This window comes from Urocampus carinirostris, chromosome 20 (assembly GCF_059441175.1).
Source record: "Urocampus carinirostris isolate Australia breed hairy pipefish chromosome 20, RoL_Ucar_1.0, whole genome shotgun sequence".
NCBI lineage: Eukaryota > Metazoa > Chordata > Actinopteri > Syngnathiformes > Syngnathidae > Urocampus > Urocampus carinirostris.
The window spans coordinates 20,123,536-20,149,756 of NC_142368.1; the positions used below are offsets into that span (position 1 = coordinate 20,123,536).

A 26,221-nucleotide genomic window follows, 5' to 3' on the forward strand; every position below is an offset into this window, starting at 1 on the left:
CCATGAGGGCAAGGAAAAACTCAAAAACCTCAACATGAGGAAAATGAAGAAACCTTGAGAAGGGAGCGCACATTAGGTCATCCCCCTTCCAGCATGACCAAGCTGCAATGGATGTTGCAATAACAAATAATACACAGATATTGTCAACATAAAATATAGGTTATTCATATGCTAAAGAACAGAAGTGTGTTTTAAGCCTAGATTAAAATAACTATCACAATATTATAATTGTCTGAGGGTCCTGTATACACATACCTATACTAATGAATGCTCACTAAAGATATAAAATCACTTTTATAACAAAATCACGTTTGGTAAAGTAAACAAACAACAATTACGCTAACAAGTGTGACTGGCAAATTTTGCATTATATTGTGTTATTAAAAACTTCTCAACATAAAAACATTTTAAATTACCGTTATAACTAAAAACGTATAACTTATCACTTATTAGTATGTTCGATAAAAAAAAGGGGTAAATAAAAAAAATATATATACTTGCTTTTCGTCCCGCACTTTAAGACCACTTGCAGTAATGGCAAACCTATTGAAAGCTAAAATGAATATATTTTCGTTGCTTTCTTTTCTCGTAGTTACATTTTAACAATTTAAATATAATAATTTATTTTAAATATAACTATTTCAGAACCTCGCTTTTCAATTAGTAATCACCTTCGCGCCCCCGGATGCGTTTCCACCATTTTGATTTTGTTGTTCGAAATGCGTTGTGATCTATGTTAAAATATTTAAATATCTTACTTTATTTGGAGTACTTTTACGCACGCGACTTTTTTGTTCTTTTAACCCACATTCAGATACAACAAAGTTATAACAATTGGTAAAAATGATAGATTTTAAAAATTATTCACATGCTTTGTTTTCATTAATGTAGATTTTCGTGTCGCAGTACACTCTTGCGATTTAGGTTTTATTTTTCCCATTCTATTGTGGTCCATGGTATACTACTATAATATTTTATATAATATTGAATTGAACTTTTTAAAGTGTAGTTTGAGTTATTTTTAGTGCATTACTTTTTGTTATTTTCTTCCATAATTAGATACCTTGGATGTATAGTACAGTAAACATGTCTGCTGTCCATAATCCAAGGTAATTATTATGTTAATGTCGTAGCTGAAAACGTATTAAAACTCTTTTCAAAACAAGTTTATTCTCCCCCACAAAAACCAAACTTTTTTTAATTTTAACTTAATACCCAATAACTTTTTCATACTACTGCACCCACGGTTTATCCCGGGAGAGGCAATACTGCCCTCTAGTGTCTCAGAATAGTTTCAACACTGTGGATAGCAATAATCGGTTTTCTTCTCGCTTTTTATTAGAACGATCTCGATTAAATTAGGAGAAACAATAAACCAGCGGGAGGAAACTCTTTTAAATGCCCAATCAAAGTTAAATTGAATCTTTAAATTAAAAATTATTCAGAAACCTTTAACCTAATTAACTTTCTAATGTTTTCAGCTACTGAATTGCATATAGAGTAAAAAAACATTATGAGGTAATAGATTTGTCCTGACTGCCAGTAATTGCAACTGTCACTGTGTTTTCATCTAAATAAATTGTGTGGAAGACCCAAGGAAGGAGTCAAGAGGTCAGCGGCCGGACATGTTTTCAACCATGGTGCATGTCAATCAGTCATGCTCATTATTATCCAGGATAAGAAATAAAAGGTTTACTTTCCTCCATCATGTGTAAAGTATGTGTGCGTAGAGTGTTTGAGAAACAGTGCACCCGCATGTGTGCGTGTTTCTTTGTGGATACCATGTAAATTTCGACAATTTTTAAACATTCAAGTATTGTTGGTTAAAAAAATGTGTATAGAAATGCAGAAATAAAATAGTTTGCTTTTTGTATGGTGTACTGTCATGCAAGAAAGGAAAGCATCTCATTCCCGGTGTTTTTATTGTTTATTTGTGTGACAGTATACTGCATTTCCTTTTTTTTATTGCTTTTGCCGTAAACACTCAAAACAACCAGCACCATCGGTTGGTTGACGACATACAGGCAGAAGGAGAATCCGTAAATGATATGAATGTAGCTTATTCCTGTGATTTATATTCCATGTAAGTGCCATGAACATAGAAGGAAAAAAAACACAAAATATTTTGGCGTAACAAGACGTTAAAAAAAGTACAAAATACTTGTATCCCCTAAAAACACTTGGGTCAAAAATGGGACCAACCCAAAAGTTGGATACATTTTACACAAACTGTTTATCGTAAAATGAAACAAATATGGAGGGTGTGAATTTAAACAAAAATACAGAAATTTCTTGTACAAAATTAAAACATTACACAATTTTGGGGAGTGCTTGTTTTTGGATAAATGTATACATGTTGGGCAGGAAAAAAATACATTTTGTTGTGAATTTTAAACATAATTACTTAATTTGTCATTCTTCACCTGTACCCGCTCCTTTGGCGCCACCTGCATCGGACGCTGATTGGCTCTCTGTCCCTATTTAAACCTACTCCTATCTGTCCCCTGTTGTCAGTCCGTCTGCGAGCCTCAGTTTACGTTAGGCAAGCCTTTTTTCGACCCTGACTGCAACCTGTTTTTTGCTCCTGTCCCCCGGCTTCGACCCGTTTTTGTCCCTGACCACGTCTACTCTACTTTCCTGTCTTACGACTCGCTTACGACCCCAACCACGTTTTTGCTCTCATGTCCCGGCTACTGACCCGTTTTTCCGTTCCCGACACCGCCATTGCTCACAACGGAAGTCCCAGTTCCGCATTCAGAGCGACCTGCTTCCCGCGCCCACCGATCACCGGATCGTGGGGGGAACCTTTTCCTTTCTTCCAATAAAACTGAGAAACGTAATGCAAGGGGGTCCTGTCTCGGTTCTGATCCTGACACAATTTAGACGAACAAAAAAAAAATCCATACAAATATGTTATGGGTGTTCCTAACCAACACAGAACAATTTTTCAGAAGGTTGTTTAAAACAAAACACGGCATTTCTTGTTTTGTTTTGTTTTGAATCAAGAAACTATGGTAATATCTCGTTTATCACGGTTAAAGGGGACGAGAACCCCCCCACAAATCTGCAAAGTAGCCCTGCCCTCCATTTTTTTTAACACGTGGTTGGCAGCAGTAGTTACCTGGGGATAATGTATTGCGGCCGCAAGGATGCTGTTCATTTTAGGCGTACAGAACGAAGAAGAAAAAAGAGACTGCACACATGACTCAAATTTACTTTTTTCGACCCAAGTGTTTTAAGAGTCTACGTAGCCCAAAGTACAACGAACGTCATAAAACCACTGGAAGAGGATCGGATAGAACGAGCAAATCTAAGCAGTCTAATACTGTAGGCGAAGGACACCCAAGGTTGTGACGCCACATTTGAAGGAAGTAGGAGGCGCTTTCTCTGATCAACGTCACTTAGCACCAAGTGCGTAGTTAGAAACGTGCACAGACTTCCCATGATAGATCCGCCGGATACAACGGAAGAGATTCGTATTATGTACAAAAAAGTAAACATTTTCTTGATGGCTATTATATACACGACTTAATCATCCTTCCGTTTGTCCGTCCGTCACCCGTTTAGTCAGGGAAGCGCTGGCAGGCTTTTTTCCAGCGACAGGCGGTGCACCACTGGTCCTTCCGCTCCACGCCGTACACCTTGCGACATTTTTTGGCCTCGCCGCGACTTTTCCTGTCAACCAAAACATACAGATCATCATTATACATCCATCCATTATCTGCACCGCTTATCCTCAGTAGGGTAGCGGGGGTGCTGGAGCCCATCTTAGCTCTCTTCAGGCAGCGGGCAGGGGACACCATGAACTGGTTGTCAGCCAGTTGCAGGGCACACAGAGACAGACAACTGTGATGATTACCGATTTGAACCACCTGTACCGCTGCAGGCTACCTGATTGGTTCCCTGTCCCTTTTGAAGCCCGGTCCTGTCACTCTCCTTTTGTCAGTCTGTCTGCGAACCTCTGTTGATACAAGGCAAGACTTTTTGACCCTGACTCCCGCCTGACCCGTTTTTGCACCTGTTTTTCCACCTGCCCGTTCCTGATCTCCCCATTTGTCTCCGGCTATGACCTGTTTTTTGATCTCGACTACGTCTGCTCTCCCGTCCCGGCTTATGACCCGTTTTTGATCCCGACCACGTTTTAGGTCTCGGCTATTGACCTGTTTTTCCATCCCTGACACCGCCATCGCCCTCTACGGAAGATCCTCTTCCATCTTTGGATCACTGTCCGGTTGAGAGAGCGACTTGCTTACCGCGTCCAGCGAGCACTAGATCGTGGGCGCAGCTCTTCCTCTTTCTCTAAATAAAACTTGTGGTAGACGTTACGCAATTGGGTCGGGATTCCGTTCTGGTCGTGACAGACAACACACTCATTCTCACCTAGGGACAATTTTGACTGACGAATTAACCTGACATGCATGTTTTTGGAGTTTGGAAGGAAACTTGAGTGCCAGGAGGAAACCCACACAATCACGTGGAGAACATGCAAACTCCACACAGGAAGGCTGGTAGCTGGATCTTCAACCCCTGGTCTCAGAACTGTGTTTCAGACACGCTCACCACTCACCTTCCGAGGCGCCACTTAAAACCAAATTTACTTAAAGTGACAGTTTATAAGAAATCCCCACGGGAAGTCGTTGTGGCTTGAAATGAAATTTTAGGACGAAAACGCATGAAAATTCGAGACCACTTTTCTCAATAAAGAGAAGTTTCAAGTCTCAGTTTGGCAAGGTAAAACTAAAGTGACAGTGTGTAATAATATACCGTTAAAACAGTCGTAGTTTAGAATGGAACTGAAGCGTGTGAAGCGTGAAGAAGACACTACGAAACCCATTTCAACATTTTCTTGAGTGAGCAAAAATGAATTTGACTGGCCACTTGGCCACAAGAAATGACTGGCTGAGCTTAATACACCCGATTGTCATGATTACCAATTTGGATCACCTGTGCCCGCTCATTTGGCGCCAGCCGCAGCAGGCTATCTGATTGGCTCCCTGTCCCTATTTAAACCCACTCCTATCTGTCCCCGTTTGTCAGTCTGTCTGCGAACCTCTGTTGATACAAGGCAAGCCTTTTTGACCCTGACTCGCCTGTCCCGTTTTCGCTCCCGTTTTTCCACCTGTCCATTCCTGATCTCCCCGTTTGTCTCCGGCTACGACCCGTTTTTGATCCCGACCACGTCTGCTCTCCCGTACCGGCTTACGACCCGTTTTTGATTCTTTCATTGATTATTCTATTAATACTGTTATTGATGATTGTTTATTTACTTACTTGACTTACTTATTTGGTTACTATCGAGACAAATTATATTGAAGTTCTTGGATCTCCTTTTATTACCATACGTATATTGACAATTTTTTAAAATATTACTGAACCTTTTGAGCTAGGGAAAATAACTCAAAATTAAACTTTTATAAGGTGTCTAGTAGTGACCATTTCACAATCAGGAATTAGACTTAAGACTTTTCAGAAGAAGCGTTTGAAAGTCCTAAAAATATGAACACATTAATATGATTTATATTTGTTTGAACTAAAAAGATTTAGTGACATTTAGCTAAGACAAGAATGCTTGGAATGTGACAAAGAAGACAAGGAACTAGCAAGGAACCAAGGAAGTGTTCATTGACTTGAAAAGCGCTATATAAATGCATATTTACATTACATTTACATCCCAACCACGTTTTTGCTCATCTGTCGACCTGTTTTTCCGTCCCTGACACCGCCATCTCCCGCTACAGAAGATCTACTATTCGGATCACGATGCGATTGCGAGAGCGACCTGCTTCCTGCGCGTGGCGAGCACCGGATTGCGGGCCCTACACTTCCTCTCTCTATCTCAATAAACTTGTGAGAAAGGTTTCGCGATTGGGTCTACCCTTTGTTCTGGACGTGATACCGATGTACTGAAAAGGGCCAAGGGCTAGTGTAAGTGGCTAACTTAAGTAGCTAACAAGAGAAGCTACTAAAAAGAAAGGAGAGTGACCCTAAAAGGACAAAGCAAGTTTTATTTAGATGGACCATCTAATAACAGGAGCTTGCATGTTGGTTTTATAGGTGGGAGGCGGGAGTGTGACTTCAATGGATAGGCCAACCCATCCATTGGGTAGTTCAGTCACTTCCTGTCAGGACCGCTCTGTTGGGTCATGCTGGCTTTGGTCATCCTCTCTACAGTACTCGCCACTTTTACCTAAATGCATCGCCGCTTTCAAGCACATATGGTCGGTAGGACGAAAACTCGCACATTGCAAATTGCTATCAGCTTCGTGCGCATGCATTGGTAGGACTAGGACGTCTCGATTGGAAGGAATTTCAGAGCACTGGCAAACTCGGATTATAATAAACCTTTCTCCAGTCGGGGAAAAAAACAGCCATTCTTATATAAAGTATACGACCCGTCCCCTAATGCTTTGGTGTTATTGTAGTTTGAAGAGCGCATCTCAGATTTTAAATCGATCCGTAGAAGACCGTGTCGTGATACGGCCGCCCAAAAAGAAAATGGCTATTGACTTACGACTTACCTGAAGGAGCAGTGAGCGCGTGAGGGCGAAGCGCTCATCGTCTGCAGCCGGTTTTGTTGCAGCCATTGCTCGCCCACGCTCACTGAGCGGCACCGCGCTTTCACCATCTGAACCGGAATCAATCAATCAATAGAGCAATCAATCAATCCATCTACCCTTCAATCAAGTTGCCTGAACTTTTATGCTAATGTTGATTAGCTCACCAACGACATTTGCAATTAAACAGAACTATAACAAAAATACTAATACAGAAATACTCCTACAATGCTACTACTATTGTCATGATTACTGATGTGAATCACCTGTGCCCGCTGCTTAGGCGCCAACTGCATCGGATTCTAATTGGCTCCCTGTCCCTATTTAAACCCACTCCTATCAGTCCCCTTTTGTCAGTACATCTGCGAACCTCAGTTAACACTAAGCAAACCTTTTTCGACCCTGACTCCCACCTGTTTTTTGCTCCCGTCTGTCCCCCGGCTTCGACCCGTTTTTTGGTCCTGACCACTTCTACTCTCCCGTCCCAGCTTTTGACCTTTTTTGTCCCCGACCACATCTACTCTCCTTTCCTGACTTACGACTCGCTTCCGACCCCGACCACATTTTTGCTCTCTGTCTCGGCTAGTGACCTGTTTTCCGTCCCTGACACCGCCATCGCTCGCCACGGACGTTCCACTTCCACGTTCAGAGCGACCTGCTTCCCGCGTCCAGCTATCACCGGATCATGGGCACAACCCTTTCTCTTTCTTCCAATAAATTTTGCGAGAAGCGCAACGCAAGTGGGTCCTGTCTCTGTTCTGGTCTTGACATATACATAATTTCAATTTTAATATAAGAAATCTCTTTCTTTAGGTATTTATATATACTAGAAAAAAATACAATACATATTAAAATAAGTTTAAAAAAAATCAAACAGGAAAATAATATGCAAGAAAGGTTCTTTTCTAAAGCCCAAATTCACCTGAGTGTTACTGTGGCCAGCGGGCGTGGCAGGCATGCTCAAAGCGGGCCACCCGGGACTCCTGGGGGCCACCTGGGTGGGGCCATAGGCCTGCAGGGAAGACGCATATCAAATCTTTGTTAATATTTGTTTATATTGTTCATCCATCCATCCATTATCTGCACCGATTATCCTCAGTAGGGTCACGGGGGTGCTGGAGCCCATCCCAGCAATCTTTTGGGCAGTGGGCAGGGGACACCCTCAACTGGTTGCCAGCCAGTCGCAGGGCACACAGGGACAGACAACTCACCCGCTCATTCACACCTAGGGACAATTGGGACCGGCCAATTCACCTGACATGCATGATTTTGGAATGTGGGAGGAAACCCACGCAAGCACGGGAAGAACATGCAAACTACACACAGGAGGTTCGATCTCATGACCTCAGAACTGTGCCACACACGCTCTTCCAACAGACCTGGTAGAGATGCTCGGTTCTGATCTGCCAGAAGCTTCCCGGTGCAGACTGACTGAGCACCGGCGGACCTAGCCCGGAGGCCGAATTGGACCTGGGCCTGTGAGCAGGAGGGATTTGGACAGCTAAAGCAGTGGGGACCCCGCACGGGGCCCAGCCCAGAGGGGACACCGAGCCTGGAACTGGAGCGGCGCTGTTCTCTACCGCTTCACAGGAGAGCTTTGTGTAGTAAAAGTCTTCTTCTCTTTGTGACTGATCTGACAGGCTGCTGTCAGTGCACACAAATGACGCTAAATGTTAGCATGTTGGAGCTAAAACACGGAGGTCGACGGACCTACCCCAAATGCAGAACTCGGATATGCCGTTTGATTCCCACCGAAGACGTGAGCACTTTGCCACAATTTGGCCACAGACACTTGTACAAGCCTTTGAGAGAGCTCTGGGATCACAAAACACAGATAACATTAACCTCATTTCTTGTACTTTCTCGTCATAACTTCACATAAAAACACTAATAAGTCTTATTGTTATGCCTAGTGATTGAAGGATTTTATACACTTGACTATAAAGGACTTTTTATGATTGATTACAAGTTACATTTATTGAGTTTAATGCTGTAGTTATTTACTGACTGTGCCTTTATTCAATGAGCAGTGAAAGTTCAGGGCAGGCATGAGTGGTGGAAGATGTTGTTTACAGAACGGGACGTACTGCTGATAAGATAATCAGCACATCCAGACGGAGGACGGCAGACGTTGTTTTGCGAACAAGGCCCTAATGACGTAGAAACGCTCGGTGATGTTTTGAGAATTCCAGACATTGCGACGCTCTTCTACGAGATGGTGAAGCCCATGAGGCTTCATTGGCGTGCCTATGGGAGGAGTCGGCACGCTATTGTGCGGGGAGAAGATGGCCAATAGGAGAGAGCTAAAGGACTTCAGAGAGGGCTTCCCAGAGACTCCAACGACACTAATTCGGTTGTTTTCGATGGAGTACATTTAGTTAAATTGTTAATGAAATTAAATCTGCCCCCGTGTGGAAATGTCGGCTTTCCTGTTCATCTTTCCCGTCAAGAAACGAGCGCGCATAAATTGATAAATTGTTGGGTGAATGTAGGTTGTGTTTTGTCAGATAACTAATTCGCACCATTTGGTAAACGCTACATTTTGATATTTGATTCCCAACAATTCGTGATCCCTCTCATGGCCTCAGTAAACGTAGGCCATAACCACTTAATCATTAATTTGGCAATCAAGTTTGGGTCTGGTGTTGTTCATTCCATCTAAAATGCAAGAAGAGTTCATAGAAGTAGTTACCACTCAACGAGTGGCCTTGCCGCCATAAACTTGTCCTATCAGTGGCACTGTTGGGGCTGTATGAGTTAAGTTGAAATCAATTATAATGACAGTGTAATAATTCACCACGAGAGGGCATAGTAGTTTAGGACAGAGTTGAAGCATACACATTTAAAGACGACACACTACGGAAGCCCAAAGGATACCACTTTGCAAAATTTGACATCCTATAAGTAAGTTGGCGCCTTGCATGGCTGCATGGCCGCTATTGGTGTGTGAGTGTGTGTGTGAATGGGTAAATGTGAAGCACATTGTAAAGCGCTTTGGGAAGTCTTCATTGACTTGAAAAGCGCTATATAAATGCAGACCATTTTACCATTTATATCCATAAATTCCTTGCGTGCGTAACAGGACATGAAAGCTGCTGTTATTTCCCGTGAACAACAACGAAAGACCGAGCGAGCTATATACATGTGGAGCGGCTGAAAAGAGCCAATCGCTGGAGTTGGTCAGTTTTAAAAGATTTACTCGAGCGGCTGGAGACGAGTAACAATAACAACTTAAAAATGCCTGAATTATGGGACTTAGGTGAGTGACACTGAAGGACAAAGCGGTAGACTCTAAAAATAACAAAAATGTCTAGCAGCGAGCTAACGTGGATGATAGAGAAGGAAACAGTAGAAAAAAGTCAAATATGCCTAAATAAAAGAACTCAGCGTCTTGTGCTTGCATGATCAGCTGTGGAAGGTGAGCCGTATCCTGCTGCTAGGTAGTTAAAATGAGTGGCTAGAGAAGGAAACAAATAAGTCGAGCATGCCTAAATCATGCGACTTTGCGACGTTCGCTTGCATGAATAGCTGTGGAAGGCGACTGAAACTGAAAGACGAAGCTTGAGCAGCTAACAATAGCAATAGCAGCTATTGGGGAGCCCTAGTCTGAAGCCAAGTGGGTAATATAGGTGGCTGGAGAAGAAAAGAATGGGGAAAAAAGCGAAGACTTCTGGACAGAGCTCAGCTGTGTACGGTAAGTTTCTGTTAAGTGCTAAAATCACCTTGGAGACAGGCTACCCGATAGTAAAAAAATAATAATTCGGGCTTCCGTAGTAGTAAGACGGTAGCCTAACATGTCAGCTTCTTCAAGGGGCGTCTAAATTGTGTCATAAAGTGACAAATTCTAAACCTAAAAGTCTATTTTAAAAAAATAATGGCTTTGAATACTGTAGATGTTAAGTGTGTTACTATTGGATGAGTGCAAAGGAGATTTCCTTATTTGATATTCGTTGTTTTGACGATGACATCATTGCCGCTATCGGCCAATCGCGTTGGTTCAAAATCCATCAATGTCTTCTCGCCTTATTTTGAGTGTCTTCTAAAGTTAAATCTTAACGATAGTGCGGCACGAGTGTATAAAGAAAGAAACTGTGTTATTTAAATGAGTTGAGTATTTTTATACCATTAGGGGTCGCCATACAATACACAATTTATTCACCGTTTCATTGTTTGTGTGCTCTTCTGTGTGTCTATCCACCCAAGAAAGAGGGGAGAAAGTTTAGATATGACCACCATCTTTCACAGGCAATCAGGTAGGTTACCCTAGATGTGAAAAATGCCCAAAAAATCTGACATAACACTCTTGGTTTTGTTGACTCAGCATTGTTTTTCACCCAATGGCGCACATCTACTCTAGTTCCAATGTGCGTACCTTGAGTTTCTTGGCATGAAGTTCCTCCCCCTGATCCAGTTCCATGTTGAGGCCTTCGTCCGGGCTGACGTCCATTTCCGGGACCGATGGCGAGGGGGCGGGGCTTACGTTGCCGTGGTCCCAGCTCCAATAGCCGCTGCTGCCGCTATCCGAGAGCTCCCCGCCACCGCATTCCATATCTGCCGACGCTAAAATCGGAACATGCGCTTTTTTAGGAGCCAAGAGAAATTCAGATTTGTTGTCAGTCCGTCTGCGAACCTCAGTAAACACTAAGCTAGCCTTTTTCGACCCTGACTCCCACCTGTCCCGCTTTTGCTCCCGTCTTTGACTAGTTTTTGATCCTGATCACGTCTGCTCTCCCGTCCCGGCTTTCGACCTCTTTTTGTCCCCGACTACGTCTTTTCTCGCTTTCGACCCAGACCACCTTTTTGCTCTCCTGTCCCGGCTACCGACTTGCTTTTTCCGTCCCCGACACCGCCATTGCTCACCACGGAAGATCCACTTCCGCGGTCGGACCACAACCCGAGTACCAGAGCGACCTGCGTCCAGCGAATACCAGATTGTGAGCGCAGCCCTTTTTATTTCTTCCTATAAAACTTGTGAAAAACGCAACGCAAGCGGGTCCTGTACCCGTTCTGGTACTGACACTATGTCGGCCGACACTAGAACGTAAAAATGTGTTTTTTTAGGATCCGAGAGGAAATTCAGACTCATGTCGGCTGACGCTATAATGTAAAATCTGTTTTTTAAGACCTGACAGAGATTTAGACTCAGACTCCATATCGGCAGACGCTAGAACTTTCTATTTAGGACCCTAAAAGTGTCAGGACCGGAACGGAGACAGGACCAACTTGTGTTACGTTTCTCTCAGTTTTATTGGAAGAAAAGAAAGGTTTGCACCCACGATCCGATGATCGCTGGACGCGGGAAGTCGGTCGCTCTGAACGCGGAAGTGGGACTTCCGTGGCAAGCGATGGCGGTGTCGGGAAAGGAAAAAACAGGTCAGTAGCCGGGACAGGAGAGCAAAAAACGTGGTCGGGATTGGAAACAAGTCGTAATCCAGGAAAGGAGAGTAGCCGTGGTCAGGATCAAAAAAGTCGAAGTCGGGGAGCGGACGGGAGCAAAAACAGGTGGGAGTCAGGGTCAAAAAGGCTTGCCTAGTGTAAACTGAGGTTCGCAGACGGACTGACAAAAGGGGACAGACAGTAGTGGGTTTAAATAGGGACAGGGAGCCAATCAGATAGCCCGCTGCGGCTGGCGCCAAATGAGCGGGCACAGGTGATCCAAATTGGTAATTATCAGATTAAGACTATGTCGACCGACGCTAGAACTTATAAATTCCTGTTTTAAGATCCGAGAGGAAATTCACTCATGTCGTCTGACGCTATAATGTAAAATCTTTTTTTTTTTAGAACCCGACAGTGATCGAGATTCAGACTCAGTGTCTGCTGACGCAAGAACGTCAAAATCTGTTTTTCGGGAGCCGACAGAGAACAGCAGGTGTCGCAAACAAGTGCCACGGTTCTCCTCTCATCCAAACGGATTTAGCGTCTTCTTTTGTTCCCATTTCGTTGCCCAATTATTTCTATTCCGTTCAGCCAGCGCCTATTTTTACAAGGCCTTAATATTACTGAAAGGGAGAAGATAACAACGGCAGATTTGAAAGAAGAGCGGTGCAGACCTGTTCCAGTTTCTGGACTCTGGACCACCGGGTTACAAGACAGACTGGTCAGGACCATTGCAGCCATGATCTCGTCCATCTCCACCGATTCCGGGCTACGGAAACTGGAGACAAGGCGAGTTTACATTTCTATACGACTGCCTTTAATGCTTTATGACGGTCGTCTCACCTGTATGTCGGTTCTCGAGGCGATACCACGCACGGGTCCATCGTCCTCCTGAGACCCCAACCCCGATCTAGATCACCCTGTAAGTGGACGGATTTGGTCCTCTCCGCCAACAGGTCTTGTGCGCAGTTCTGTGAGTAGACCTTTGGGAAAGAGTAAAAGTGAGGAAAGGGCCACCCACGGATATGCTCTGCCCTCCAAAAGAAAAGTGGATATAATAATGAGGGCAGCCTGGGCAGCGCTTATGCTATCTCATTCATTTTGTGTAAGTCTGTGGACACTAGCGTGGAATCTCCTGCCCCCTACAGCAAAGTCAGTCCTCATGTAGCGAGCAGCCCCTCCCAGCATTGAGATGTTAACCCTCTGTGACCATTTTGCAATAGAATCGTCCTGGGAACTCCGTCTCGTTATCGCGAACGTCTCTTTTGGCTCACTACACGGCTCTTCAGATTTTTGTTTTTGCTTTTATCAATTTATTACCGATTATCATGTATCATTATGCACAAAATGAAATGAAATGGGGCGGCCCGCCAGCTGGGTGGTTAGCGCGCAGCCCACGGTGCGGAAGTTCAGTGTTCAACTCCAGCTACCGCAGCTTCCCCATGTGGAGTTTGCATGTTCTCCCCGTGCCTGCGTGGATTTCCTCCCACATTCCCAAAAAAATGCATGTCAGGTGAAATGTCCCTAGGTTTGAATGAGCAAGTGAGTCATCTGTCTCTGTGTGCCCTGCGACCAGTTCAGGGTGTCCCCTGCCCACTGCCCGAAGATAGCTGGGATGGTCTCCGGCCCCCCCGTGACCCTACTGAGATTAAGCGGTGCAGATGATAAATGGATCAAATGAAAAGGGGGGAAATATGAAAAAAAAGACAACACTTAGAGAGGAAATAAAAAAGTAAAACTGTCACGGTCGCCCAATTGGCCCCGCCCGTGTGGCGATAGCTGTGGCTCGTTGACAGATTGGCTTCACAGCTATTTAAAACCCAGTCCTGTCAGTTCCCTGTTGTCAGTCCATCTGCGAACCTCTGTTTTTTCAAGGCTAGCCTTTTTTTGACCCTGACACCCGCCTGTCACGTTTTTGCTCCAGTTTGTCTTCTGCTACGACCCGTTCGGATCCTGACCACGTCTGCTCTCCCGTCCCTGCTTACAACCCCATTTTGTTCCCGACTAAGTGGACTCTCCTGTTCTGGCTTGGGTCGGTATAAGTGTTCCCTCTAAGCTGCGCGCGTGCGCAATTGCGCACTGCTCGCACATTCTCAGCGCACAAGAAAATCTAGCCAGCGCACAAAAATGAGGGCTCAAAATTACTAATTAAGAAGCGACTTAAGTCAAAGTTACAGTGCATGAAGGTAAAAATACACGGGTTCCCCTGACGTTGTGTCCTAAATGCGGTATTTTGAAGTCGAGTCGAAGGAGAACGAAGTTGAGTAAAGTTAGTAGAGTTTGTTGGGGAACCGGCTTCTTCGGCTCGGCTCACTAAAAGGAACCGGCTCTTTCGGGTCCTAAACGGCTCTTCGGGTTGTTTTTGCTTCTTTAATCCCTATATGACCAAATATTATGTAAATTTATGCACAACATGACTTAAAGGAAGGGGGGAATAGAACAAAAAAGAAAAAAATACCAAAATGAAAAAGTAGTGAAAAGCTGAGAAAAAAAGAAACAAAAGGAAGAGAAAGAAGAAGGAAAAAATTTAGAAAAAAGCCAGGAAAAAAGAAAAGAAAGAAATGTAGGAAAAAAGTAAATAGAGAACAAAAAGAAAAGAGTAACAGCTCAGAAAAAATAAACACAATGAGATTTTTTTTAAAGGAATTTTTAAAAAAGTAGAAAAAAAACACGGAAAAAAGAAGAAAAAGTTTGTGTTGCATTCAAATAATATCCAATTATAGCAAGTGAATCTTGTTGCCAACATTGTACTTCTACTAAAAAATGTGATTAAGTACAGTTCTGTATCTTACAATCGACTAAATAAGCCCCCAAAAATGTTAATATTATGCGACAAAATATATCAGGAAATAAAAAGAAATGGATATCTTGTGAAAGAATTGTAAGAACTAACAACATTTGTAGGCCCTACAACCTTTGCAATAGTACATGAGTCAATTCATTCAAAAGAGAAAAATCATTTTGCGTTGCCGGAAACTCAGCAAAATGTCAAGTTTTGGACATGTTTGATGATTAATTATCTTGCCACACTTGGGATTATGGTTGCTCACTGTTGTTTCAAGCGCTGCTCACCGACTTTGTGTGAACGCTCAGACCCGTGGAAAATTACAGGGAACATTGGTCGGTGTCGGAAGCCAGAATGGGAGAGCAGACGTGGTCAGGATCAAAACGGGTCGAAGCCGGAGACAGACGGGAGCAAAAACAGGACAGGTGGGAGTCAGGGTCAAAAAAAAGGCTTGCCTAGTGTTCACTGAGGTTTGCAGACGGACTGACAAAAGACAGGACTGGGTTAGAATACTGACAGGGAGTCAATCAGAACCCGCGGCCAATGAGCGGGCACAGCTGAGTCACATCAGTAATCATGACATCCGTAAAATGGATTTCATTTATTTATTGTTTCAGTGTTGGCTGCGTTTCCCATTTTCGGTTTTCGGCTCCAGACCCAGATTTTCGTTCTGGTGCATCCCCGGTTCAAAGGTCGGATTTTAAAACAAAAGCGGACGACTGGAAACAGTACTAGCGCGGAGCAAATGCTTCAACTCCCCCGGCGGTTTATTTCGGTTAAGCTGATTACATAAATCTCAGAACGGGAGTTTTGCCGACCGGGGCGAATAAATCTGTTGAGAAAATATTTCCTGTCCATCTGTAGCGTCCCAGCTTACGATAAAGGTGGATAACAACCACTAAGAAGACAATCAAAATGCTCGAAACACCCTCATTTCCATAATACAAGCCCCAACTTTTGTCACACCATTTCAACCCTGCAGCTTATGTAGAGATGCGGCTAATGTATGCATTTTTCCTTTTTCATTGTTTTTTTTGTTACCGTATTTAACCTTGTATAACGTGCACTCAAGTATAACACACGCTCCTAATTTTTAATTAAAATGTCACGGTTGCCATGGCGCCCAATTGGCCCCGTGTGTGGCGCCAGCTGCGGCTCGTTGACAAATTGGCTTTCCGTCTACTTAAGCTCAGTGCTCTCACTCTTCCTTTGTCAGTCCGTCAACGAACCTCTGCGCCGCAAGACGTGGGTTTTGACTCGGTCCTGTTTCCTGTTGGTATTTCCTGTCCGGTATTGTTCCCGTTTATTTTGTCCAGTTTAATATCAGTTTCCAGTTTCGTTCCCGTCTAGTTTGTCCTGTTTAAATTCGATATGATGTTTTTATATCAATCCTGTCTGTTTCGTTGTTTAATATCAGTTTCCAGTTTGGTTCCCGTCAAGTTTGTCCTGTTTATTTTCGATATCCTGTTTTGATGTCAATGCTGTCTGTCCCGTCCTGTCCGGTATCGACCCCATCTTTCTGATATCTGCTCGGGCAATTGGAATCGATCTCGTCTGCCTCTGGCTTCCTATCATTCCACACCAGACTGCTGCCTAACGTGTATGACCCCCCCATTTCCCGTGAAATAAAATGCTTGTGTGAAAAACTTCACGCATTTGGGTCCTGATCCTGTTCTTGACATAAAAATCGTGAGAAAATTTTGTTTCACTTTCTCATCTCAAACTATGCATTGTAAGTGGAGTGATTAATATCATGTATTGACAGCGTATTTATTTGTATTTATTCATTGTCCTTCAAAGTTCATCGTCATATACTCCAAAGTATTTCCCTCAAACGTGCTTTTTTGGTGTCATTTACATCTTTCAGGACGACTTTCTGTTTTTCCATTGTCTAACATTGGTCTCTGGTACCGTGAGTAAAAATAGTTGGATCGTGAGATAAAGTCGAATGCCTTTTCAGACAGCATCTGTGTCATTAGTGGTCTAGTGGTTAGGTGACGGCGCTCTCACTGCCGCAACCTGGATTCGATTCCCGTTGCATCCAATGTTTGGCACTTGCCATCAGTCATTTCATGAAAAAAATAGTAATACAAAAGTGGTAGCTCTACTTACAAAATGTCCTACATAAAAAAATTGCAAGTCACAAAGTACCTGAACGGGAAAATATTGTCTCGAGTTACAAAGGCGTTTCAGGATACAAAGTCAAATATACAGACATTACGCGCTGCCATTCATCGTTCCCAGAGTTCTACCTGGCAACCCGATGCTTATGCGTGAATCCAGGCATGCTCTTCGTGTCCCCTTCCTGCTCTGTAAACAATCTACTGTATGGTATCGCTACAGAGAGCTATCATTCACAATGTACCCACCAAAAACATGCAAACAAGTGGACAAGGAGAAAAAAAGAAGAAGAGACTTTTTCTGTCCATTGAAACAAAGCAAGAGATAATAGAAAGGTATGAAAACTCATGTTTCAAACTGAGAAAATGCGTCTTATAGTCAGGGCGGGTTATGTATGTACAAAATGTATGTTCCTATAAAAACGTATTCGGTGCGGCTTAAAGTCAGGTGCGGCTTATAGTCCAGAAATCACGGCACTCACGACAGGACGGACGTCCGAGACGAAAGTCCGAGGCCCGGTTGCGAGTCCTGCTAGCTCGGACTCAGCTCCGTCCTCGGATCTCATAGCTGCCATGATGCTGTTGCTGCGGCGCCGGGTGTCGGCAGTCGTGCACGCCCTCAAAGTTCCCTATGGAGGACGCAGCAGAGGAAAAAAATACATGGGATCTGTTTATAACCTCTGTCGTTTTTCCACTTCTGCAAATTTGGCTTAGAAAATAATGACAGAGAAAAAGACTTTTCAGCTTCAGTTCATTTTTTTACCTTGTCAACATCGGCAACAATTTTGAAAATATTAAGTTGATTTTAATATATTATAATTGTGGGAGTCTGAAAAGACAGGTATATAGTCCTGGTATGTATTTTTTTCACTTTTTTCTTATATATTTTTTTAAATATTTGTTTTTCTGCATCGTTTATATTTTGATTAATGATATATGTTTTAATATTTTGTTTATTTTATGTATTAAATGGTCATTTGTATTTCTTTATTGTATATATATATATATATATATATATATATATATATATATATATATATATATATATATATATATATATATATATATATATATATATATATATATATATATATATATATATATATATATATATATATATATATATATATATATATATATATATATATATATATATACCAGCTCAGTAGCCTAGATGGTAAGGCGCCCGCTTTGAGACTGGGAGGTCGGGGGTTCGCGCCCCGGCCGAGTCATTCCTAAGACTTAAAAAGTGGTCGGCGGCGCCCTCTGTTGGCTGCGGCTGCATCGGCTCGCTACAACGGGTCAGGTGCAATTGACATTTCGTTCTGTGTACATTGTTACACAGAATGACAATACAAGGAAATTATTATTATTATTATATATATACAGGTATACATTCTGACATAATCTTTATCTTGCATACGTCTCATCATCATTAGCTGTACCGCTTATCCTTATTAGGGTCGGCGGGGGGCTGGAGCCCATCCCAACCATCTCCGGGCAGTGGGCAGGGGACACCCTGAACTGTTTGCCAGCCAATCGCTTTGCACACGGGGACAGACAACTCACTCGCTCAGTCACACCTAGGGACAATTTGGACCGGCCAATTCACCTGAAATGCATGTCTTTGGAATGTGGGAGGAAACCGGAGTGCCCGGAGGAAACCCACGCAAGCACGGGGAGAACATACAAACTCCGCACAGTAGGGCCGGCAGCTGGATTTGAAACCACGCAGGAGGTTCCCACGACCCCAGAACTGTACCGCACACGCGCTAACCACTGCGCTGCCGTGCTGCCCATCTTGCATATGTTTTATGTATTATTTTTTTATGTATTTTTATTTTTATTGTATTTATTCATATATATTGCTTCTTTATAGTTTAATGTATTGCATATTTATTCCTATTTATATAACATTATTTTTTATTGATATCTATTCTTTCCATATATTTCTATGTATTGTATATTTATTAATTTTTTTATTACATTATTTCTTTTATCATATCTTTAATGTATTTTCAACCTCCGTTTTACAAGATTTTTCACCTTTTTCCTAGTTAAACTCGAAAAATATGTCGCAAATTCAGTTGCATTTTGTTTATTCATTCACTTCTTAATTATGTATTTGTTAAATGATTCATACATATAGTTTAATTTATGTATATGTATTTAATATTTATTCATAGTTTATTTTAGAGGGTTAGGGTTTTTAAACTGATACTGCAAATATTTTTTATGTTTTTATTTTAGAACTTATATACGTTTGGCTATGGGTCCCAGTGCTTGCAGTGATGCTAAAGGTAGAAGCAAAATATAATAATCATGTAAAAAAAATTGGGACGATCAAGCAATATGAACAAAGCACGCGAATGTCCGATCGACAATTGGACTACTATTAAAATTAAGGAGGCGATTAAAACAGCAAAATCTTCTAGGGGCACGATAATCAATGCAAGTTTTCCGCTGTCTCCTTCCCGCATCTCCCTGCTACTCCAATGAACCAATCACAAAACACTAAAGGTAAATAGAAATTCATTTTTCCTTTACATGTATATGTATTTGTTCCTTAATCATATGCATATATATTACAAATAATTAGTACTTACTCTAATGTTTTTACCTGGGGTGCTGAGGGTTGGTAACACTTTAGCTAATGAACATAGGTTTCCAACTCCCACTATTGTTGTGACACTGCACTTATACTGGGCATATTTTGTCCCGTAATTGTTCATTTTGTGACACGGTTGCTCACCCGTTAACATGCCTTTATATTTTGTCCAAAATTTGGTCGTTTTCTTGCGTTGACATGCTGCTGCACTTACTGCCGACAGTATAGTAATACTGGACGCATTTTGCCCCAAATATTGGCCGTTTTCTTGACGTACTACTGCTTTACTTCATTCCCCAACTCAGAAATGATTTGTGGGAACTCAGAAAATATGAGAGGCAACAATATGATGAATAAATGAACCACGATAAATGATTTCAAGTTTTTTCTGCTTCTGCTTTTTGATGAGTTAAAATGCTGTTGTGTTTTTAAACCATGTTTTAAGTCATAGAATTTAGCCTAACAAATGATGGTTTGGTTTCGTTTATAAGGCAAAATAGTCCCACTTTTTGTCGTATGATTAAAACTTGTTTTCATTGCATAAGCTATCAAAGACGTTTAACCACTCAACAAATGTCCCACTTCTCTTTGTGTCCCTGAACGTAGCATTAAACCCGAAACTGCCAAACCTCTCCACCAATCAGATCATCGAAAGCGTAGTAAACAAGCGCTCAAAAAATGGGCGGGGACGCGCGCTGATTGGCCTTCCCCTAGTTCATGGGCACACACCCCCTTTCTTGACAACGTGTTTCGACACGAGTCCCGCCAGAAGGTTTGACGAAAGAAATCACCTTTTCACGCCAATATTTTCACAAACACATGTAAATAATGTCAAAATAATGTCAAACTGCTCAGAAAAAGCCAACAAAAGGGATTGTGTGTCGATATAATTAGGAAAAATAATAACGTCATCGCTTAGAAAATGCTGCGTTCAAGGCGACTCGGATTCGACGCAATGGACAAGAAACGAAGGGTCGCACAAACACTCTCGCGGCGTGTTTGTTTACAATCTGTGGCGTATTCGACGCAAATACACACAGGAACAATTCTTATTCGGAATCCAGATGGAAATTGACGTAGGATTAACCGCACGAGTCGACACCAGATCGAGCAAAGTTGCACTACATCACAGATATCCACCCGGCAACGCAACACCCGTCTCCCCTCCCCCTTTCGGCTTATGCAAAACAACATATCCACAAATAACACTTTTAAGAAGCATTTTTTCAACGAAATAAATCTCTTTTTTGTACTTACTTGGTGGATTAAATGGTTGAAGAAGCCTTTTTGTTGCAGTGGCGGCGGTCGTCGCCCGTCCCGCCGCTCGCCGGCCGTCAGAGTGCACGGGGAGGTGGGGGGGGGGTGCTCAAACGGAGAGGAGGGGGAGGGAAGGGGTTGTTCTGTACGGGACGTGCGTCGGAGAGTAATGGTGAATTCTGGATATTTTTAGAGAAGTGGCTTTTTAGGCTTAACCCGCTGAAAAGAGCCAACTTTTTCGGCTCCCAAAAGGCTCTTTTTTGTTTTGTTTTTTTAAACATATACAGTATTTTCAATTGTGATGAAACTTTACGCACCAAATGTATTCATTTAGAAACTGCATTATGTGTGTGCGAGAGAGAGAGAGAGAGAGAGAGAGAGAGAGAGAGAGAGAGAGAGAGAGAGAGAGAGAGAGAGAGAAAAAGCAAATGTAAGAAAGACAGACAGACAGACAGACAAAAATGGCAAAAAAAGAAGGATAGATGGAAAAAGAAAGGGAGACAGAGAGATTGGACGAGAGAGCGAGAGAGAGACAAAGTGAGAAAGAGGGATAGAATGACAGAAAGAAAGGGAGGGAGGAAAAGGGAGAGAAAGAGACAAAAAAAGAGAGAGAGAAAAAAAAGTGAAATAGGGTGAGAAAGAGATAGAGAAGGAGATACAGAAAGAGGGACGGACAGAGAGAAAGAAAAAGGAGAGAAAGATACAGAGATCAAGAAAGACAGATATAGAGAGCCAGAAAGAGAAACAGACAGAGAAAGAGAGAGAGGAAAGGAGATGAAGAACACAGACATAGATAAGAGGGATGCCAAGCAAAAAAGATAAAGAGAAGAGAGAGACAGACAGAGAGTAAGAGCAGACAAACAGACAGAAAGAGACAGACAGACAGACAGACAGAGAGGTTGTTGAAGGGAGCCGGCTCCTTACTGGCGTGGAGTCGCCTGTTGTTGTTCACCGCAAAGAGCCACCTTATAACGCCGTTCTGTTCACGAACGATATATAGCTAGTGCGTCTACGTGTATTGGTTTGCTGTAGCAATGCCGGCCTGGTTGACAGCTGCCTGTGCAGCGATATACAGAGAGCGACCCTGCCAAACAATTACAAAAATTTGCATTCTTTCTTAGCAAAATTCCGTTTTTAAACAAAACTCTTTCGTTGCTCTTCACACTCCTCTTCTAGACAAGCAGACTCTTACAGAGAGTCCTCAACACAGGCCAGCAAGTCATGGGCTGCTCTTTGCCCAGGTCTGGGGGACAGTTCTGCAGAAGACACTTCGTATGTTCGAGGTGCATGGCAGCTGAAAGAAAAACCTTACGTAGAAGCATCAACACGGTCCAGAAAATCATGGGCTGCTCTCTGTCCATTCTGAAGATGATTTCTGCCGACAACTGCCGGTATCACTGCGTGGTATGCTGGGTGCACGGCAGCAGATATTTTTTTTTTCAGAGAATCATCAATACAGCCCAGAAAATCGTCGGCTGCTCATCACCGCAGACTGATAGTGACATACGGCATTATGGTTTGGTATGCTGGCTGTATGGCAGCAGGCAGGAAAACTTTACAGAGAGTCATCAACACGGCCCAGAAAATCATGGGCTGCTCTCTGTCCAATCTAGAGGACATTATTGCCAACAACTACTGGCATATGACATCATGGTAGCATATGCAAAGTGGACGGCAGCGGCTAGAGAAACCTTACAGAGGGTCATCAGCACATCCCAGAAAATCATCGGCTGGTCTCTACCCAATGTAGAAGACATATATGTTTATAAATGTTTTATTTAGCGTCAGAAAATATATTTGATTGTTTTTGGTATATATTTCTGTCGAATTGTGTTTTTTTTTTTACCGTCTTAAATGCTTTGAACTTGTGCAGAATGACAGATATATAAAAGAGGTTATAATAGTTAAAAGTCAACTACGACAAAGCAATCAGAAAGTGGGAATTCATTTATTTTGGTTGTTGAATAACTCATGTTATTTAACACAATATGAATTTAAAGGGGAAGGCAAGTAAAAGAACATTTCAGGCTAAAAACACAAGAAAAAAAAGGCCTCTCTGCAAAAAAATGGAACTAAAGGTTCCTAAATGCAGCAGATTATTGATCAGTAATAACTAATCTCTATGTTTGGTTGACCCACATTAATAAATGGAGCAATTATAACCTTTTAAAGAGCATACTGTATTCTCCTCTGCCCCTTTATTGACCCCACAAAAAACGATGGAGATCAAATGGGACTGACATTACTGTTTAAGTGGAGAGAGAGGGGGAGAGAGAGAGAGAGAGACAGAGAGAGAGAGGCAGATTAGTGTCGACTGTCTGCACTCAGCCAGACATGCAGTCAGCAGGGATTTTCTGGTCTGAGCACAAATAAAGCCAAGGAACGCAATCCTAGTCCCAATTTCATTTGTAAATCACAGTTCTCAAATGTAGGCACGAAATAAGATTCAAGACAAAGTTGTATTTACCAAATAAATATCAGAAGAGCAGCACAGCAACAGAACATGAAAGTTTACCAGGATCTCCAGATTTTAAAGACATTAAAGATACTCTTACACAGGCTTGACTACACATGCCGCCTACATAATGTTGAAAAAAACTAAATAGGTCTAAATGAACACAACATGAAAGTATGAAAACGCAGGGTATGTTGGAATACCAACTGACCCAAATTGAACAATAAAGGAGAGAAAGACGATGCAGAATATGTCGTCACACAAACTAACTGAACACAACATGAAAGTAGGCGAGCGCAGTCCATGTTGAAAGACCAACTAGCTCTAAGTGAACTAACTGTGAAGACAATGTGGGATATTTTGGAATACAAGCAAGGTTGCCCTGAACAAAACATGTAAGAAATTGCAGGGTATGTTGGAACACTAACTAGATCCAACTGAACAAAACATTAAAAAGAAAGGTTGCGTAATGTGTTGGGACAGTAACTAGATTTAACTGAACATAACATGAAACGAAGATGTGGGTAACATACACAGGGATAGAACGACTACATAATGTCTCAACACCAAACAGCTCTAACAGAACAAAACGTGAAAGTAAGATCACACAAGTAACATTCAACAGTGTCATGATGACAAGACCATTAATTATAATGCAGGCGCACTAACTAGATCTTAATTAACAAAACATGGAAGTAGGAAAACGCATAGGTTGGTGGTATTCCAACTAGTTTTAGCTGAAAAAAACCCACCAAAAACATGCTCTACACGAACTAAACATGAAAGAATGATAACACAAAAAGCAGTCACACACGGACATAACAGAGGGTGTCATGATGACGAGAACATAAAATATAATGCAATCACACTATCCAGGTCTAAAAGAACGCAACGTGAAAGTAAGAAAATATGGTGTAGTACCAACTAGTTTTACTTGAACAAAACATGAAAGAGGGAGGACGCAGGATACATACTCAGACGTGAATGGAATTACATAAAGTTCCAACACCGACCAGTTCTAACAGAACAAAATATGAAAGGAGGACGACACAAAAAAAGAAGTGTGGTCAGAACAACAAAGTCAGTGTCATCATGACAACATAATGCAGGCACACTAACTAGGTCTAAATGAACAAAATATGTAAGCAAAAGATGCAGGATATGGTGGCGTACCAACTGGTTTAAACTGGAAAAAAACACAAAAGGCGGAGGAGGGATAGAACCGACAACACCAAGCCTTAACGGTACAAAACAGGAAATTGGGGAGTCGCAATGAAGATTCCCAAAGAAAATTAATCAAAATGACATGATGAAAAAACCCATACAACATAATGCACTAATACGCTGACTGGATCTAAATGAACAAAACATAAAAGTAGGGAGACACGGGATACCTTCTAACACTAACTGAGCAAAATCATTGGGGAAAAAAAGAAAAAGAAAATGGAGTGTTTTGACCACTTTGGGTCTCCGTAGTATGTATTCTTACCGTGTGCTTTTTAGCACTCATTTTTGGTTGCACGCCCATATACAGCAACATCTCGAATAGAATAGTCAAGTCATGTTTATTTGTAACGCACTTTATCACAAGGAGTCTCAAAGAGCTGCACAGAACACAGATTATTGAAAACTACAGACTGTTATTACACTTTTTGATATTAAATTCAATAGCTCCTTTTAAAACTGTAATTTTAATCATCTTCTTTGTTTGATTTATTTATTCAATTATATAAATGTGTAACGATTTAAACAATAAAAGGAGTCCGAAGCTGGATTTTTTTTTTAGTTTTTCTGAATTCATTTTGAGAACAGCAAGAAGTCCAGTTTTGTTGGCGTTAGAAAGCACTTTTCTCTGCCTTTAAGTACCGTAAATTCCAGACTATAGAGCTAACCTGATTATAAGTCGCAGCCAGTATATTTTTAAAGGAAAGAATTTCCAATAAGTATCAATGAAATTCAAAGCAGCCCCATATAGTGCACTTATGCACACATAATTTAAAAAGTAACAACAAATTAAAAGTCCGGCAATTACCAATATGATATAAAAACAAAAACAAACAAAAAAATGATTGACATCAGTGACATCTTGTGGTCAAATAATAAACACAGTCCCTTCAACTTTCATATTAAGGCAGGTAGTTATGAACCGGAACAGGATCAGGACCCAAATGCGTGACGTTTTTCACACAAGGTTTTTATTTTACAAGAAATGGGGAGTCATGCACGTAGGCTGCAATCCTGCGTGGAATGATCGGAAGCCAGAGGCAGACGAGATTGATACCAATTGCCCGAGCAGAGAGGTGTCGATACCAGACAGGATGGGACAGACAGGAATGATATCAAAACATGATATCGAAATTAAACAGGACAAACTACACGGGAACGAAACTGGAAACCGATATTAAACAGGACAAAATAAACGGGAAGAATACCGGACAGGAAATACCAACAGGAAACTGGACCGAGTCAAAACCCACGTCTTGCGGGGCAGAGGTTTGTTGACAGACTGACAAAAGGTGATTGAGAGCAATGAGCTTAAATAGAAGGAAAGCCAATTTGTCAACGAGCTGCAGCTGGTGCCACAAGGGCGGGGCCAATTGGGCGCCATGGCAACCATGACACAGGGGGCCTCAAACTATCATCCTAAGGGCATCCAGAGGTTTAAGTCCCCTGGCCCAAAAGAAACAAAGGTAATACTGAATATGTTTATAGCGGGAGATCACTAAATCTGTCTTTTATGCCCTATGACTTGACTTGACATGCCAATGCTCTAACGGAACAAAACATGAAAGTAATGACAGAACAGAGCGGGTAGGGGATGGGATCATCACACAAATGTCCACATCTGGCTTGCTTCTGTTTGGAAGAACACGCTCGAAACGAGAAAAACGGCGTGGATTCCGGTTTCCCACGTCAAAAACCAGAAGGAACTGTTTTCTTTTTTCGAATGCAAAGAAAAACACTGAAAAATAGGGGCCCGGGTGTCGAAAAATACGTCTGTTGTGATTTGAAATCCTCTCCAAACAGAATTTACGAAGCTTCATTTATCCCCAATCCCCGTAA

General features: G+C 42.1%; 1 protein-coding gene across 2 annotated transcripts; it reads right to left on the reverse strand.

The window, feature by feature from the left end:
- Positions 1 to 1,905: 1,905 nt before the first annotated feature.
- znf395b (zinc finger protein 395b) lies at positions 1,906 to 20,794 on the reverse strand. Of its 2 annotated transcripts, none has more exons than XM_088325360.1 (10): positions 20,704 to 20,794; positions 17,321 to 17,467; positions 12,777 to 12,916; positions 12,608 to 12,711; positions 10,927 to 11,114; positions 8,269 to 8,369; positions 7,934 to 8,195; positions 7,477 to 7,566; positions 6,519 to 6,625; positions 1,906 to 3,675 (listed from the first exon to the last, which is right to left on the reverse strand). In XM_088325360.1, the coding sequence occupies exons 2-10, from the start codon at positions 17,411 to 17,413 to the stop codon at positions 3,564 to 3,566; spliced, it is 1,197 nt and encodes a 398-aa protein (XP_088181486.1). In that variant the 5' UTR covers positions 17,414 to 17,467; positions 20,704 to 20,794; the 3' UTR covers positions 1,906 to 3,563. The 2 variants fall into 2 exon arrangements, with proteins under 2 accessions (XP_088181486.1, XP_088181485.1); XM_088325359.1 differs by having other exon boundaries at positions 7,934 to 8,198.
- Positions 20,795 to 26,221: the final 5,427 nt, after the last annotated feature.

Coding starts and splice junctions, on each gene's coding strand:
- znf395b (XM_088325359.1), bottom strand. CDS start 17,413: ATGGCAGCTATGAGATCCGAGGACGGAGCTGAGTCCGAGCTAGCAGGA. Junction 12,917..17,320: donor TCTCGGACGTCCGTCCTGTC/GTGAGTGCCGTG, acceptor TCTTTCCCAAAG/GTCTACTCACAGAACTGCGC. Junction 8,370..10,926: donor TTCATGCCAAGAAACTCAAG/GTACGCACATTG, acceptor TTGTGATCCCAG/AGCTCTCTCAAAGGCTTGTA.